Source organism: Gadus morhua, chromosome 6, assembly GCF_902167405.1.
Source record: "Gadus morhua chromosome 6, gadMor3.0, whole genome shotgun sequence".
In the NCBI taxonomy this organism is placed as follows: domain Eukaryota; kingdom Metazoa; phylum Chordata; class Actinopteri; order Gadiformes; family Gadidae; genus Gadus; species Gadus morhua.
The window spans coordinates 2,829,408-2,847,121 of NC_044053.1; the positions used below are offsets into that span (position 1 = coordinate 2,829,408).

The 17,714-nt window shown below is 50.6% G+C and overlaps 2 protein-coding genes across 4 annotated transcripts; one reads left to right on the plus strand and one right to left on the minus strand.

The window, feature by feature from the left end:
- Positions 1–5,739: 5,739 nt before the first annotated feature.
- gbp (glycogen synthase kinase binding protein) lies at positions 5,740–7,153 on the plus strand. The gene has a single exon (XM_030357974.1). The coding sequence runs from the start codon at positions 5,860–5,862 to the stop codon at positions 6,370–6,372; it is 513 nt and encodes a 170-aa protein (XP_030213834.1). The 5' UTR covers positions 5,740–5,859; the 3' UTR covers positions 6,373–7,153.
- A 3,436-nt stretch (positions 7,154–10,589) lies between these two features.
- kcnv1 (potassium voltage-gated channel modifier subfamily V member 1) lies at positions 10,590–17,558 on the minus strand. Of its 3 annotated transcripts, none has more exons than XM_030357953.1 (5): positions 17,000–17,558; positions 16,184–16,511; positions 14,998–15,692; positions 12,551–12,777; positions 10,590–11,355 (listed from the first exon to the last, which is right to left on the minus strand). In XM_030357953.1, the coding sequence occupies exons 2-5, from the start codon at positions 16,504–16,506 to the stop codon at positions 10,981–10,983; spliced, it is 1,620 nt and encodes a 539-aa protein (XP_030213813.1). In that variant the 5' UTR covers positions 16,507–16,511; positions 17,000–17,558; the 3' UTR covers positions 10,590–10,980. The 3 variants fall into 3 exon arrangements, with proteins under 3 accessions (XP_030213813.1, XP_030213811.1, XP_030213812.1); XM_030357951.1 differs by having other exon boundaries at positions 14,998–15,734; positions 17,000–17,557; XM_030357952.1 differs by lacking the exon at positions 17,000–17,558 and having other exon boundaries at positions 14,998–15,734; positions 16,184–16,521.
- Between the last annotated feature and the right edge of the window lie 156 nt (positions 17,559–17,714).

Sequence of the window (17,714 nt, forward strand, 5' to 3'; positions counted from 1 at the left end):
TAACATCCTAGCATACTGTACATCCTCTCTCACACAGCTTAGTGGGGTCACGTTGACATCACCCAATCAAACACCTTCATTATTCCACCACTTGTCCCGTTGTTGTTGTTCTAACATCCTGTTTCACTGGACATGTGTCACATTGAGGAAGCCGCGCTGCTCTGAGTCCTACTCCACATTGTTCTGGGGAAATAGCGTTCACGGCTTCTGAATAAAGATGACATCATCAAAACACCAGCAGGAAGCAGGAACAGCTGCGGGGGCCCGGGGCCTGGGGGGAGGGGGGGTCACCAGGTTTGAGGTTCTGCTGGCTGCAGGGCTCCCTGGTCTGAGGGGTTCTGCTGGGGTTCGTCTTCAGCCGAACATGGAGCTGCCCTTTAATGACCCACTGCCGCTGCGGTTGTGTTGTCAACACCAGGGTGTTATGACCACACACCTTCTGACGTGCACATCTGTGTGTGGGGGGTGGTTGTGTGTGTGTGTGTGTGTGTGTGTGTGTCTGGGGGGGGGGGGGGGGGGGGTTGGCTTGTGTGTGTTTGTGTGTGGGATCTGGTGGGGGTGTTTGTGTGTGTGAGCATGCACATGCATGTGTGTGCGTCTGTTTTCAGGATGTGGATTAAAGGCAGTTTGCTAATCTGTTGGCGTCTGATCCTCCACAGGAAAAACAGCCGAACCAAACGATCAAAACATCACAGCCCTGTTTGTGGAGGACACTCTCTCCGTCTGTCTCCCCCTCTATCCCTCCCCCTCTGTCTTCCCCCCTATACCTCTCCCTCTGTCTCTCCCCCCCCCGATCCCTCACCCTCTGTCTCCCCCTCGATCCCTCTCCCTCTGACACCCTACACTCTCTGGTGTGTAGTCATCAGTTTTGTTGTGATGAGGTGGCGTCAGGGTGTGAGCGAGTGCATGAGTGTGTGTGAGTGTGCATGAGTGTGTGTGAGTGTGCATGAGTGTGTGTGAGCGAGTACATGAGTGTGTGTGTGAGTGTGCGCGCCTGTGTGTGGAACAACTGGGGTAACCAGTCTGTGTGCACCGTAAACACACACGTACGAACACTCTGTCTTTGTGATTATGTGTGTGAGTATGTGTGTGTGTAAATATGTGTGTGTATGTGTTTGTGTGTGTGTGTGTGTGTGTGTATGTGTGTGTATGTGTGTATGTGAGTCTATGTGTGTGCACGTGTGAATGTGTGTACTTGTGTATGTGCTTTGAGGCAGGATATTCTTAATAGATATCTTCATTAAGTTATCCCGTTGTAAACTATATCTGCAGTCGTCCACTAAAGATGCTCAATCCTAATCCAGCTACATGCTGTGTCTCTCCCAGCGTCAGTCAAACACTGCACCATAAAAAACTAAATTAGAAACCTCAAATATCTCCCGGATATTAGATTTGCGGCCTTCAATGGACCCCTTCATTCATTCTTTCTGCGTCATCACATGATGTCGTTCACTGATCATTTCCGTTTTGCTCTATAGTTCTGTGGAAGCGACGAAACACAAGACCGCACAAGGAACAAACATGCGACTATACTCTCAATGCATGCGTCCTCGGGCCGGCAGGATTTAAAAATAGGATGTGGTTGGTTTGTAACTCGCCACATCCAGGGTCTGGTTCGCATGAGCTAACGGGAGGAGGCTGACCTTCATGTGACGACCGATGTATTATTAGTACCAACATGATGTGGTCGTGGAGCTGTTGATTGTTCAGCTTGACTCGTGTTTATCTGGCTCTTGGGTATCTTTGACACAACATGATTGTTCTGCTGGGAGTTTAAAGTTTGACTAATTTAACTTTGCACCTTTGCATTCTCTGCAGACACAAACTCCTGTAACTAGCAACATGCTTTTACAGGAAAAGACACACGTGCACAAACAGACACCACAACCACATGCACTCAGGAAATTACCCATTTTCTCGCGCAAACTTTAAAAACACAAACACACACACATCTACTCACACACAAACATTAAAACACAAGAACAAACACACACACACCTAAAGACAGACAAACATTAACAACACAAGAACACACACATACACAAATAAACATTAAAAACACAAGAACACAAACACACACACACACACACACACACAGACACACACGCAAACATTAAAAACCCAAGCACACACAGACACACGCAAGCGCACACACATAAACATTAAAAACTCAAGCATATAACGACACACACCACGTGCATCACAGCAAACATTAAAAACACAAGCACACCCACAAACACACACACATATCAACATTAAAAACACAAGCAGACACTCACACACACACACACACACACACACACACACACACACACACACACACACACACACACACACACACACACACACACACACACACAGTCTCTCCTAGCGGGCTTTGTGTTCCTAGAAGCCGTTCCTGCTGGGACTCATTTCATCGTTGCGCAACAGGCTACCTCTCCTCCATCTCTCTCCGCGATCACTCTCTTCAGGCCGTTACCCTCGGTTACCCCCACCGCAGACCCTCAGCGTCGCCTTGGTTACCTGAAGTGTTTTCCCTGGACCGTATAGACTAGAGAGTGTTGATGGTCAACACACAGTAGCCAGTTTGATACTGGTAATACTGGTAACAACACGTTTCCTCTCACACGTCAAGACACAAACGTACCATCACACGCTGTGGTGGTACTGGGCGGCTCCCAGTCCACCAGTAGTGGGCTGTGGTGGTACTGGGCGGCTCCCAGTCCACCAGTAGTGGGCTGTGGTGGTACTGGGCGGTAATAGTATATACCGTCCTTGATTATTTTCAACCCTTTTTTAAACAAAGACATCTGGTGGCAGTGTAGGGTTTCATAGTCAACCCCCCTACCCCCTACACACACACACGCACACACACACACACACACACACACACACACACACACACACACACACACACACACACACACACACACACACACACACACACAAACACACACACAGACACAGACACACATGCACAAACACACAACAAGACATATACGCACACACACACACACACACACTCAGTGCGTGTCTGATTACCTGATAGGTTGATCGAAATGTGAAGCAGGTTACACACACCACAGACACACACACACACGCACACACACACGCGCGTACGTGATGTTATGTCATGTTACTGGCCGTGGGGTTAGGAACAGTTACACAAAGAGGCTCTTTTGTTTCCCAGCTGTCCAGACGATCACTATTCATCACATCCACATGGGATCACTCCCTCGCTCTGACACAGGGCTGGCTTCAGTACTGCGCACACACACACAACCAACACACACACACACACACACACACACACACACACAATCAAACACACACACACACACACACACAACCAAACACACAACCAAACACACAAACACACACACAAACACACACACACACACACACAATCAAACACACACACACACACACACACACACACACACACACAACCAAACACACACAACTAAACACACAAACACACAACCAAACACACACAATCAAACACACACACACACACACACAACCAAACACACACACACACACACACACACACAATCAAACACACACACACACACACACACACACACAACCAAACACACACACAACCAAACACACACACACACACACACAACCAAACAAAGCCAAACACACACACACACACACATACACACACACACACACACACACACACACAACCAACACACACACACACACACACACACACAACCAAATAATGCCAAAAACACACACACACACACACACGTGTGTGACAACAGATATGTTGCAGGAATGTTTTCTGACCAACTGGTGATGGCCGCAGTAGGCTACTCAATAAATGTTGAAGTTGTTTCCTCTTGAATGCCAGCACTCAGTGTTAAGCATTCCTGAAAGTGAGAGGGAGGGGGGGGAGGGGGGGGGAGTGAGGGGGGGGAGGGGGAGGGAGTGAGGGGGGGGGGGGGATGTAGGGGGGGAAAGAGAGCGAGGGAGAGAGAGACAGAGTGAGAGAGAGAGAGAGAGAGAGAGAGAGAGAGAGAGAGAGAGAGAGAGAGTCGGGAGGTGTTTGCTTTTTTGAATGGAGCTCAAACTCCCTGAACCCGCTGGCCCGCCCGTTGGCCACATTCCAACTATGATCAAAGTTGAGGCTGAAGGCGTGTTGGCTGCGTGCTGCTCCGACCTGCGCTAATGTACCTCCCATCTTAACGACAGGCCCACAACAATAACACTTCATTCACCTGAACACCAACTGACAGATTAGAACCGCTGTAAAATGCCGGGTGTGGGCCGGTCATTTATTGCATCCCGATAATAACAATTGTTTGTCAACAAATAAAGTTGTATAGTGATTGTATAGTGTACAGTTGTGTGTGTGTGTGTGTGTGTGTGTGTGTGTGTGTGTGTGTGTGTGTGTGTGTGTGTGTGTGTGTGTGTGTGTGTGTGTGTGCTTGTATGTATGTATGTTGGTATGCATATATGTGTTGGTACGTGTGTGTATGTGTGTTTGTGTGTGTGCGTGTATGAATGTATGTTGGTATGTGTATGTATGTTGGTGTGTGTGTGTGTGTGTGTATTTGTGCGTGCCTGCGTGTGTGTTTGTGTGTGTTAGACAGAGCCTTAGGAAAGTTCTCGAAGAGTTATAAACGGGAGCACTTCTGAGACCAAACGGATTCGGCCGTTCACCACACCGGCTGTTCCCGGTATTCCCAGTTATGTAGTACGGGGAACACCGTGCAACCACATTTAGCATTCTCCATCCGCTGCCTTTAATGCACAACTTTACAACGCGACCGTTAAAACGACATCCGTGTGTGTGTGTGTGTGTGTGTGTGTGTGTGTGTGTGTGTGTGTGTGTGTGTGTGTGTGTGTGTGTGTGTGTGTGTGTGTGTGTGTGTGTGTGTGTGTGTGTGTGTGTGTGTGTGTGCGCGCACACTAGGGACACCCGCACAGCGAGCATGCAAGACGCTCTCTGATTGGCTGGCCACCGCATGGCCACTATAGAGCAGCGCCTTATAAGGAGCGGGGGAGGCCGCTGTTTTCTGAGAACCAGAAACGTACACCGTGTTCCCGGCTCCCCTCCCCCTATTGTCGGGCCAGACACGCCGCGGTCCTGCACAAGAATCCCGGAACCACCGCTTTGAAAACAAAACAAAACACAATATCAAGGGTGGATTACATGCTATGTTTGATTTGAGTTGGGGACACGAGTGTACTTTACATTTTAGGAAGAATAGCGCTGAATAGACCCCATTATATTGGAGTTCTTTGAATGAATGGGATTCAATCAAATATCTGTTTCTAGACTGGGTTTGTGGAATAGCTTTAGTGCAACGTGTCGTTCGATGTGGATTCAGGTGCCAAACGAACAGCCTGTTACTTGTGTTCAAGCATTCCCTGTTAAACATTGTGATCTTATGAAATCCACCATTGTTTATTTTGCTCGGATGGGCCGGCCCGGCAGACAGTTCTGCTTATGTAATGTCCGTTTGGGTGGACGCTTCCAAGAGATCAGCGCACGTAGGGGATAGAGAAATCTCAGCATCGGGTATCGATTACGTTTAGTTCTCAAAACATACATATATATCGACTAGGTAGAATACTAGACTAGTATTTATAGTGGGGGTGAAATACGTGGATGGGGTAAGAGGTACGAGAGGTGCTACCATCCAGAACGGTTATCTACACTAACAGTGCACCCCTCCTGAAAAGTGGTATGGTCCGGCCGACGTCACCCATTGTTTACAAATCAAGACTGGGCTCGGAGGCTCACTGCCGAACAGCGTGGTGAGAGTAGGGAGCGGCCCGCAACTCTCAGACCAGACACCCGCAGACCCCTGCGAGCAGCCCCCAGGAAAGCCGGAAAGAATGCCTTGTCGGAAGGAGAACTACATCTTCCTGGAGCAGTCCGTCACCGTGGACTCCAAGGAGGTGGACGCGCTGGTCACCAAGATCGGCGAGGCGCTGCAGCTCCACAACAACAGTACGGGGGGCCAGAAGACCATGGCGTGCCTCCACCACGGGGTGTCAGTGGACACCAACGCCGGCCTCAAACATGCCGGCGGTAGCGTCACCAACGTCGGCTTCGCAATGCAGCAGAAGCGGGGCGGCCAAGGCTGCTGTATGCGGCTGAGGAACCGGTCGCACCGCAGCAGCCGGGCCAGTCCCTACGGCGTCCCCGTGTCCGGGGACCAGGAATGGAACCACATCAAGCCGTGGAACAAGAAGCGGTTGACGGCGGCGGAGGACGACGACCCGCACCGGCTCCTCCAGGAACTCATACTGTCGGGGAACCTCATCAAGGAGGCCGTGCGGAGGCTGCAATTCCCCGCTGCGGAGTGTGGAGATTTCTCGGCAGGATCAGACTCTGTGTCGTGCTGACGAGGAGGTCTATTCCACCCCCACCCCATTCAACCGCGACACACAATCGTTTTTCACACATTTTGTGTACAAAAACCCAAGACTTTATTTCTTATTTAGGATATGGATTCAATATCACGGGTTTAGTGGCTCGTCTCACCCCTTTGTTGTGAGTTTCCTACTCGGTGCTCTGTGAGCCTGTGATTGGCCGCAGCCGGCGGTGTGCTGGGCAGTTGTGTTTATGTTTGAATCCTCCCGGTGGGGGGGCTGTCTCCCCCTGCGGTGACTCACTCTCGGCTTCCATAGCCTCCGAGCGACCAGCTCGACTTTTTATTCCTGGTTTCGAGCCGTTCCTACAAGCTGCCACTGTGACCATGTTTACATTCTTCGATGCTGGGAATTCAGAAGCGACGATCGGGAGGAGGAGACATTTTTCAGACTTTACACCCGGCTTTCAGCACGTTTCTGGGGGTGGATGCGCTGGACCGAGTGACCCGGCCCGGATGTGATGTCTCACAGCCCGGCCCTAGTGAACCTGGGCCCGTTTGTGATGGGTTCCATCCCGGCGGTAGTTGGTCACCAACATGTTGTTTGAAGAGGTCCTCACACGGCATATGGCTCACTGGTGCTTCACGTTTTTTGAATTCCAGTGAGGAGTTCAACGTTTAACGTCGTCTTTGTTTTCCTGTGTCCAGAAATTCAAAAATGATCACTTCGTAACGAAGTATTTTATAATGTTCCTGAATATTCAGGCCTTTTTTTTGGGTGTATAAATAAAACACTTGTTTTTTTTCCAACCGCATTTCTGAACCCGTTTTTTCGTTGCTGTGATGTTTTGGTTCAGCCATGGAGCCGGACGTTACCTTAGACGTAAATTAGTCAGGCTCATAACCTTTTATTGTGTAACCTAACACTTCATACCCTGACCTAGCTCGCTGGCTGTTTTATTTTATTCCAACAACGTAGTATAACCCCACTAACGCGCGCGCGCACACACACACACACACACACACACACACACACACACACACACACACACACACACACACACACACACACACACACACACACACACACACACACACACACACACACACACACACACACACACACACACACACACGGTGTATGTATGAAGCAGTGGCCTTAGAGCGCCTGCGCAGATCGTCACTCTATAAATACCGAGCTCAGGGCGGCCATGACACCTCGCCGCTGGTGAAAACATGTTGTGAAGCCGGAGTCTCGTTACAACCAGACTCTGAAGTCCTGGTTGCCGGGGTGAGGCTTCCCTCTACCGTTTATTCGAGATTGTTTCATTGGGCGAGATGTGATTTAATTGGACAGGCCTGTGACCTGGTTGAAAGATTCTCTATAAATTAGCATTACAAAGCCATGGGGATAAGTCTGTATACATGGAGGGGTGCCCACTGACGACACTGCATGCATTAGGAGCTATTGTGAATATGGAGGTTGCACAATGAGTATGCACACTGATTAAAACCTTCCCCTGCAGGCTCGGGGCTATTTTAGATGGTATGCGGTGTTGGGTCGAATCACTAGACGTCTCTGCAACAACGTATGTGTTTTGGAAGAACATCAGATATACACACATGAATGACTGCTTAAACAAAAACAACCCAATGGTCATTTTCTCGGTGCTCCTACTTAAGAGTCGCATTACCCACTATGCACATCACAAACATAGGGCCATCATCGACGTTCGATTATAGTAGCGTTCTCCATTCTTCATAGATCTAGGCGATGAGTAAACGTCCATCACCTATGTGTAGCCTATCCCTCCTCGACACTGAACGTTTACTATTAATGGCAAAATGCATTGCAGGCCAGCCAATTAATAACAATGGCGCAATGAATCGTTCATGACATGATCGCCAGTTCGGAGCAGATACACTGACAGGCTTGTATTTGCTGACCTCGTGTGAATTAACCTGGAATTGGCAGAACCCGGTGCCGTGTTGTTGTAATGCTACATAATCGCCGCTAGAGGGAAACGTGGGAGCAGGAATCGACAACAAAAGCCCCTTTTTTTTATCACCGCGCCGTTGTAGCCGTAGGCTTACCTTTCAGGGACAATGGGAGCTCGACTTGGGCTGGAAACGGGAAGGATTTTATGCAGGCATTAATGTCAAACTCTGGATGACGACCACTCATTTATTTGTGTGTATGTTTTAAGATAGCCTCCGAGTGTCACTTGTCTGGGACAGCTTATTGGCCCAGTTACATTATTCAGCGTTCACACGTGTGTTCATACTGGAGTTGTGCCTACCTTTATCTCCCCCATCCTCCCCCCCCCGGGAGGGATGGGGCAGGAGGGTCTAGGCTGGGCTAGTTGCGTCTCACAGAGGACAAGGTGAACCAGACCCCAGGAAGGACTGGGCTGGATGGAGGAGTTCAGACTATTAATACCACGCCCTCAAGGGACCTGCAACCACCACACACCACCTCCTTCAACAGGAGCAACAAAGGAGGGGGGAGGGGGGGGGCAGGGTGAGACGAGGGGCGGGTTTGAGTCGGGAGGAGAACGGGAGATGAGAGAGATGGAGAGGGAATATAGAAAATGGGAGGAACGGAGGGAATGGGAAAGAGGGGAGGACGGGAGGGTAGGAGAGAGGAAGCAAGGGAAGGGAGAAGAGGATGGAGGAGATGACGAGAGGAGGGGAGTTGAGAGGAGAGAGGGGTGAGTAGGGAGGGGAGGAAGCAGGTGAGGGAGGTAGCTAGGGGAGGGGAGAGGAATCGAGGAATAGAAGAGAGGAGAGGTAATAGGGGAGGAGAGAGGGCACAGAGGAGGAGCTGACACGCGTGAGGTTATGAGCCAAGAGTAGGCGGACATGCAGCCACGACAAAAACTAGATACAGACAAGGATGGGCGTTATATTGGTCATACATCCACTTGTATCCGTCTATATGTTTACGTGTTTAATACACATTCCAGTAGTGTCCTTTGTTGGGTTGACCTACTTCTCCGACACCCAGTGAGATAAACTAGTCCATCTGCAGCGGCCTCCCGAGTTAAAGAGCTACAGGAAGATTGAAGTGTGTGTGGATGACGGCTGGTTTGAGCAGCCTTACCTGTCCGAGTCTGATTGGACTCTGGAGCTGGCTAAGGCCCCATCACCACAACCAATCCGGGAGAGCTCTACTGCAGGGCGACATGAAGGACCACATCATCGTGTATCAATCGTCTATAAACTTTAAAATGAGGAGGAGTGTGGCCGTCCCCTAGGTAGCATATAGCGATCAGCTTTTGCTTCAAGGATCTCTTACAGATCCTATCAATGTGTGCCTCATCATTGATGGGACCAGGGGAGAGAGAGAGACCCTCTCTTACACAGACCGACGTGCACAAGTCCTCTTTGCATTCTGCTCTGGACGGCTGACCGTTTAAGGCCAATAGTGCTGCTAGCGTTAGCATTAGCTCGACAATCAACAGCCAATGACTGTCTGATGAGGAGACTCAGTATAGAGTATCTCCCCGTCCCTGGACACAGAGCCGGGGAACGGGAGGCCTTGTTTGGTGAAGTGAGGAGGTCAACCAGCCAGTCTAAATGCTAATCCAGGATAGTCCAGACACGCAGATAGAATGCAGCTGAATGATGAAGGAGAGAGACACAATCAGAACATTGTCTTGGACATTTGAGTGACACTTCACTTCAACGTATAGCTCACCAATCACAGAGCCAGTTGGATGTTCAGGTCTGACCTCCTTCAGCAGGGAGCGTTGAAATGAGCTCCCCAAGATCGAAGACTTCAACACGGGCAGGAATAACGGTCCGGTCCCCAGACAGCCTTCAAAGGGGAGCTGTCAGACTCAACGTGTTTCTTATACAGGAGTTTATGAGATAAGGTGTTAGAGATTAATGATACAAATTGCTTTTTTAAACCTGCACTGTGTCCGTTTTCACAGTAGAAACCTGGTTTCTTCTCGAGACGAGTCCTCGTTTTAGGCTTAACAGTATGAATATTTAGTGTGCGTGTCATTTGAATAAAGTGTGTGGCCTCTTAGCATAGTGCATAAAACAAGAAAAGGTTACATTATATAAACAGTCGTCATCCACAGAGACATATTTATATGTAAAGAGTGAGTCATGTGTCAGGGAAAGAGAGAGTGTGTGTGTGTGTGTGTGTGTGTGTGTAGAGGGGGGGGGTATGTGTGCGTATACACACAAGTTCTGAAGTGTGGCATAGGTCAGAAATCATTCTCTTGAGGCCATTGAATATAAAGTTCATTGCACCTTTAATTAACATTCTACAAATCCAGAGCATCTCTTTATCCCCTGCCCGTATGAACTATATGACCTTCATATGATATTTATGGTGCATACATTTGTCATGATGTTATTTGATGAAGAGTTTAATTTTAAAAAAACACAGAAAAGCACAAATATTCATGTCTGCAGAAAAAAATTCAGATTTCCGGATTCAAAATGACCAATAAACATATTTCCTTGGTTAATAGGCGACTACTACAAGCTCCTCCCACTCCTTACGCCCCTCCCCTTTTCTACCACCAGAGCTCCGCCCCCTCAGAGCTCCTCCTCTTATCTCCCGCATCTTTACCTTCCCCAGAAGCCCGTCCCCCTTTCTCCTGCCAAAGCCCCTCCCCCTCCCTCAGAGCCCCACCCCTTCTCCCAGCAGAGCCCCTCCCCCTCCACCTAACCCCTCCCCCCTCCACCAGCGTAGCTCCACCCCCCTGCCGGCCCCGCCTCTCTCCTGCTCCCTCCCCTCCAGACGCATCATCTCCCTGAGGCTGCGGGCGTAGGCGTCCCGCAGGTTGACCCCGCCCCCTCCTCCCCCCGCCCCGACCACCTCCCCCTCCCCCTCCCCCTCCTCGCCGCTGGCCAGCCTCCGCAGCGCCTGCCGATGCCTCAGCGCCACCTCCTTCATGCGGAGGGTGAAGTAGCAGGCGGAGAAGCGGTCGTTGATGATGGCGATGGGCAGCGCCAGGATCAGGATGCCCGCCAGGATGCACATGAACGCCACCACCTTCAGGGACAGAGCGGAGGTCTCTGACGCAAGAACTAAACACTCAAGACTCACCTGTTCAGAGTTCTCCTGGACGCTGCACAGCCTCCCCCCTCATCCCCCCCCATCCTACGCATTTATTGTATGTTGAACATCCTGGCACTTAAAAACAATACTTAGCATTGTGTACCATCTTATCCCAGCTGTCTTTGATGTTTACAGGGAATGGGTTAACCTAGAGATTGTTAGTGCTTGACTCTTGGTTCTATGAACATCCTGACTGTACCGACAGATATATTGTTGTTTCTCTTTCTTCTGACAGATGTAATTATTTTAAATCGCTTTGGATTAAAGCTAAATTACCTAAATGTAAATGTGAACCCATGTTGGGCGCTCAGCCTTATCAATGTGTTCCTAGGGAGTTGGGCGCTGAAGCCAAACCGTTAGCATCACGCTAACCATGGCTTGGAGTTCTACTTTCTCCAAGTTCAGCAGTTCAACTTTACCTCGGTGCACTCTGACCTCCTCGAGGCACGTCCAATCAGATCACAGCTCTGTTTGGCGTTCTAAAATCAACTAAATCTAGACACCAGCGGCTTCCTTCCTTTTTCAAATGCATGTTTGAAGTTCAAATCTCGAGCGAAAGCATTTATCTCAGTTGTAGCCTATATTTAAAGGATTCAGTTACTTCTCGTCCTTAGCTGCATTGTAAATATTTGAAGTCCATGTGACGACCTCTGAACTCTGATGTGTTGGCTGGAGACTGAACTTTCACCCAGCCCCGTGACCAGTGTTCTGATGAAAGCTCATCTAAGATTGACCTCTTTACACAACCGGGTGGATGTTGTTCACATGGGTGCACAAATAACAGTATATACAATAATACCAACACTCTAAACACTTCTGCTGTCGGTACGATTTTAGATGTGTACATAGAGAGAGCAGAAAAGAGCAGAAGATAGACGGACTACCCCAAAAATCACTCTCTGCTCCCTCCCTCCCTCCTCCTGGCCACCTCCAAAACAAAAAGGTACTGGGTTCGATCCCCACGTCCGCAGCCTACCTGTAGGCAGAGAGCACGATACCCTAACCCCTCTGATCCTTAATGACCTGTATCTGACCTGTATCAGCATAAGTCACTTTTAAATAAAAGCGTCTTTTAAACTATGACAAACTAGTAAACAGGAAACAGACAGAGCCTGGAGGAGGAGCCTACCTTTCCGGGGGCGGAGTCTGGGCGGATGTCCCCGTAGCCCACGGTGGTCATGGAGGTGGTGGCCCACCACCAAGCCATGGGCACGCTGGAGAAGGTGGTGCCGGGCAGGTGGTGCTCCAGTGCATAGATGGTGGTGGCGAAGAGGGAGATGCCCACCCCGAGGAAGAGGAGGAGCAGCCCCACCTCCTCGTAGCACTCGGTGATGGTGGAGGCCAGGGACCTCAGGCCTGGGGGAGGAGGGTGGAGGAGGAGGGTGGAGGAGGAGGGGTGGCGGAGGAGGGGGGAAGGAGGAGGGACTTGGTTTAGTGGAGGAGGGGGTGGCTGCTACAAAATATTCTGAGAGTGCTGTAAGACCTTAGCCAGTCGTATGTTTTAACGTGAGTTAGTCTAGAACCTCTGAAAGACCTTAGCCAGACTCATGTGTGCTGTAAGACCTTAGCCAGACTCAGGTTTTAACATGAGTTAGTCTAGAACCTCTGGGGTCCTTCTCGATGTCCAGGGGGCGTTACCCGCAGAAGCTGACTGAATTGACCCCGGACGCCATTGGATATAACCTTCAACCAATCAGAGCAACGGAACATGTGTGACATCGGCGGCAGCCACTCACATAGGGTGCCCTTCTTCTGTCATCGCATCAAACACACGCCCATCATTTCTGTCCACTAATTCTTATTTGTAGGTTTGTATTTATTTATCCCTGATCCAAATCTGACAAATGTTTTTGGGTTGCACATTAGGAATCTGAATATTGTTTACAGAAATTAAACAGTGACAATGGTACGTAGGTCTGTTATGTATTCAGAATGAGTCACATTTTAAAAGGGAACATTGGATCTTTCCTGAAAAACCGCCGCTCATTTGAAGCATGCTCTCTTTGGAAGTCCTTCATGGTTTTGAAAAATGCTCACATTGGAGGAAAACACTCAATAAAACCGACTCTTTGATCCTGTCATCATCCTCTCCTCCTTCTTAACAAGAATGCAGGAGAGAGAGAGAGAGAGAGAAAGCTCCCCTTCATCTTTCCCTTAAGAGAGGTTCTCAAAGAACATTCTCTTATCCTGCAACTCACTTCCTCTGAGGGAAGCCCTCTCCTCTCCAACAGGTTGGTCTTATAAGCTCCTGTGAGCTACTCAGCTCCACACTTGTTTATGATGTTTGCTAGAGGGACTTCCTTCAGAACCCTGCTTGTGATAGGCTGTCCTCTACGTGGGGATTCCATGTTCCATACTCGCTAGAGCCTCGGCCACTATAATATGCATGTTCCTGAAGACATAGTGTGTCCTCTGCGTTTGGGCTCCGAGTCGACACTCAAACTTTTCAGGTCACTGGAAACTAGGCTTTTGAAGTACTTGGCACATAAGAGCGTGCACCAGAAACCTACAAACAATGAAGGACCCCCGATGGGTTTCTGTGGGACGGCTGTTCCGTTGAACTACATTTTTAGTAATTCAACCCAGCGTTACCTCACCGTGACAACTGTGTTGTTCTTATGTTCGCCCTCAAGAAGAAACCCTCCAATGCGCGTGCAAAATCAAACTACATGCCTGTACAATTATATTTTATTCTAACCTGTCAAAACAAATGGGTTAACACTGCCCTACAACCCCTTCAAGACAAAAAATACCCTAATCCTCAAATGCTCCAGCCTAAGAACCACTGACGTACAGTGGTACTGAACATGGTCTTATGACCCCTCTAATAGAACAATTTCTACTATCCCAAACAAAACAACTCTGTCCCTACAACGAATGCCACCCTGTGTGGGAAACATCCAAGTCCTCACAAGTTCAACTCTCAGATAGAGTGTGTTACACCAATGTCCCCACATGTTACCTGTAGAGTGTGTAACACCAATGTCCCCACATGTTACCTGTAGAGTGTGTAACACCCGTGTCCCCACATGTTACCTGTAGAGTGTGTAACAACCGTGTTGTTACCTGTGGAGTGTGTAACCCCCGTGTTGTTACCTGTGGAGCGTGTAACCCCCGTGTTGTTACCTGTGGAGTGTGTAACCCCCGTGTTGTTACCTGTGGAGTGTGTAACCCCCGTGTTGTTACCTGTGGAGCGTGTAACCCCCGTGTTGATACCTGTGGAGCGTGTAACCGCCGTGTTGTTACCTGTGGAGCGTGTAACCCCCGTGTTGTTCCCTTTGGAGTGTGTAACCCCCATGTTGTTACCTGTGGAGTGTGTAACCCTTGTGTTGTTACCTGTGGAGCCTGTAACCCCCGTGTTGTTACCTGTGGAGTGTGTAACCCCCGTGTTGTTACCTGTGGAGTGTGTAACCCTTGTGTTGTTACCTGTGGAGTGTGTAAACCCTGTGTTGTTACCTGTGGAGTGTGTAACCCCCGTGTTGTTACCTGTGGAGTGTGTAACCCCCGTGTTGTTCCCTGTGGAGCGTGTAACCCCCGTGTTGTTACCTGTGGAGCGTGTAACCCCCGTGTTGTTACCTGTGGAGTGCCTGCCCAGCTTCAGCATGCGGAGGGACCTCATGAGGCGCAGCACCTGCACCACGCGGCCCACGTTCTCCAGCTCGCTGGTCCCGCCCTGGAGCCGCTCCACCGCCAGCGTGACGTAGAACGGCAGGATGGCGAGCAGGTCGATGACGTTGGCCACGCCGCGGCTGAACCGCCACTTGTTCCGCACGCACAGGAAGCGCAGCGCCAGCTCGGCCGTGAACCACACAACGCAGGCGTACTCCAGGACGTCCAGCAGGAGGCGCACCGCGTCCTCGCCGCCGCCGCCGCCGCCGCCGCCGCCGCCGCCGCCGCCGCCGCCGCCGCCGGGTGCCGTCGCCGCGCCCTCGGCCGGGTCCAGGGAGATCAGTGCCATGTTGACGACGGACGCCACCACGAAGAAGACCGACAGCGAGCCGAAGGTGCGCGCGGCGCACGACGAGTCGGGCTTCTCCAGGAAGTCCCAGAGGCGGCGGCGGAGACCCGGGAACGCCGCGCCGGTGAAGTCCTCGTCGTCGCCGGGGTCTTCCTCTACAGCGGCGGCGGCCCGGACCACCTGCTGAGGGCCCAGGCTCTCCTTCTGCTCCTTGCGTCGGAGGTAGCGCTCCCGGCAGCACGGGCCGATCAGCACCTCCTCGATGCCCCAGTACTGGATCTCCTGCAGGAAGGAGACCGCACACAGGTCCTCCCTCACGTGGAGGTGGCCCGTGCGGTAGAAGTTCATCACGTACCTGAGAGCGAGAGCGAGAGCGAGAGCGAGAGCGAGAGAGAGAGAGCGAGAGAGAGATATAGACAGACAAAGAGTGTGGGAGAGAGAGACGGAGAGATTGAGAGTGGGGGAGAGTTGGAGCAAGAGAGCGAGAGAGAGAAAGAGGATGGGAGGAAGTGGGGCAGAGAGCGAGAGGGGTGACAGCGGGAGAGAGAGTGGAAGAGATAAAAATCAAACAATCCCCAGAGGACACACGAATCACAAGATACGCCAGCACACAAAACGGGTGTGACATAAAGGTGTGAGGGAGGGAGGCAGGCAGGCAGGCAGGCAGGCAGGCAGGCAGGCAGGCAGGCAGGCAGGCAGGCACACAGACAGACAGACAGACAGACAGACAGACAGACAGACGACCAGGAGGTTCACGTCACAGCTCATCCCAGTTTAGCGGTTTCCCTCCCCGGAGGAACGTACTGGAAGGTCTGGGAGCTGCGGTCGAAGAAGAACTCGTTCCGCGGCAGGTCTGCGTCGTCGCAGAGGTCCAGGGCGGAGGCGGGGCCGGAGCGGGCCAGCCGGCCCAGCCGGGTGTCCGGGTGGGGGGCCAGCAGGTCCCGGGACAGCTGGTAGCGACAGCCGCCCACGTTGACCACCAGGCCGCCGCCCAGGGGCTCGGGGGGGCCGTCCGCCCAGCTGTCAGCCCCGTCGCTGTAGAACACACCGCTGGAGTCCAGGGAGGGGAGGGAGGAGGGGAGGGAGGGGAGGGAGGAGGGGAGGGAGGGGAAGGAGGACAGGCTCATAGTGGCTGTAGGGGAGGGAAGCGCACACACACACACACACACACACACACACACACACACACACACACACACACACACACACACACACACACACACACACACACACACACACACACACACACAGAGTACAGGGTGGAGGGGGGGGGGGGAGAGGGAGAAGAGGAAGACAACTAAATCACGGAGACAACACAGGACTTTAGGACACAGCTGTGTGACATTAAGGAGCGAACCACAGGCAGGTCACTGGATCCATAGGTAACATAGACGGAGAGGAGGAGCAGTAGCGTCTCTCACTCTGAAGTTGAATCTAACCACTTAACTAAAATAACCATGAATGTATTCCAACTTCGGTTTTTACTTTGAAACCACTAGGACAGGCGACACCATGACAAATAAGTCCAGCATTTGTTGAGTAAGTAAAAAATGTCTAATGTTTTATACAATTGCAACAAGTTTTAACATAAAGAGCCTTTTTTGGTTAGAGAGGTCTTACCTGCTCCTCTAGCTGATCAGCCTCCAGGTACAGTCGAGGTCATTCTCGACGCACAGCAACGCAATTCAAAGAAAAATATTGTTAGACAAAACTTGGTGGCATCTCTTTCCGTCAAGTTGAACGGAAAAAGTGTGAGTGAGGTTTAAAAATACTCCGGAGTGAGACAGCGGTCGGGGGCCAATCAGCACGAAGAGGCGCTGCTAGGCAACAACCTCCTCTTTTATCCATCATCCAACGGTATGGAAATCAAACCCTGCTCCACTTCTCCCCGTATCCGCGTCCTAGAGCGCCACCTAATGGCGTCCCGGACATCTACATCACATCTTCATCTTCTGACACACATTATCAGATTATTCCAAAAAACTAACGGTTTTATGACGCAGAAAATAATCAATAAGGCTGTTTTATTTGTCGTTAATTGGATATAGATCAGATATATTAGATCGATTGTTCTCTAAACTATTTGAGAGCAAACGTGTGAGTACTGTCAAAGATGACGTCAGACGCGGTCGGTTGAAGGCATCGACGCGTCATGAGAACGTTAAATTACGCCCCATAAGGGTTTAATAACGGATGTAAAGTAAGTTATAACAGCGATGGGGGTTTGATAATTGATGTTCTAAGTTGTATGGTTGAATGGGGGGTCGAGACTCATTGATTCATTGATTCATTCATCCCGTCGGACGTCTCGCCGTCACCGCGCTCGTCTCGCGCG

Excerpts from the sequence above, each read along its gene's own strand:
- gbp (XM_030357974.1), top strand. The coding sequence starts at position 5,860 with ATGCCTTGTCGGAAGGAGAACTACATCTTCCTGGAGCAGTCCGTCACC.
- kcnv1 (XM_030357951.1), bottom strand. The coding sequence starts at position 16,506 with ATGAGCCTGTCCTCCTTCCCCTCCCTCCCCTCCTCCCTCCCCTCCCTC. Across the intron at positions 12,778-14,997 it reads GCTGGGCAGGCACTCCACAG|GCCTGAGGTCCCTGGCCTCC; the intron begins GTAACAACACGG and ends CTCCTCCCCCAG. Across the intron at positions 11,356-12,550 it reads CAGACTCCGCCCCCGGAAAG|GTGGTGGCGTTCATGTGCAT; the intron begins GTAGGCTCCTCC and ends CTGTCCCTGAAG.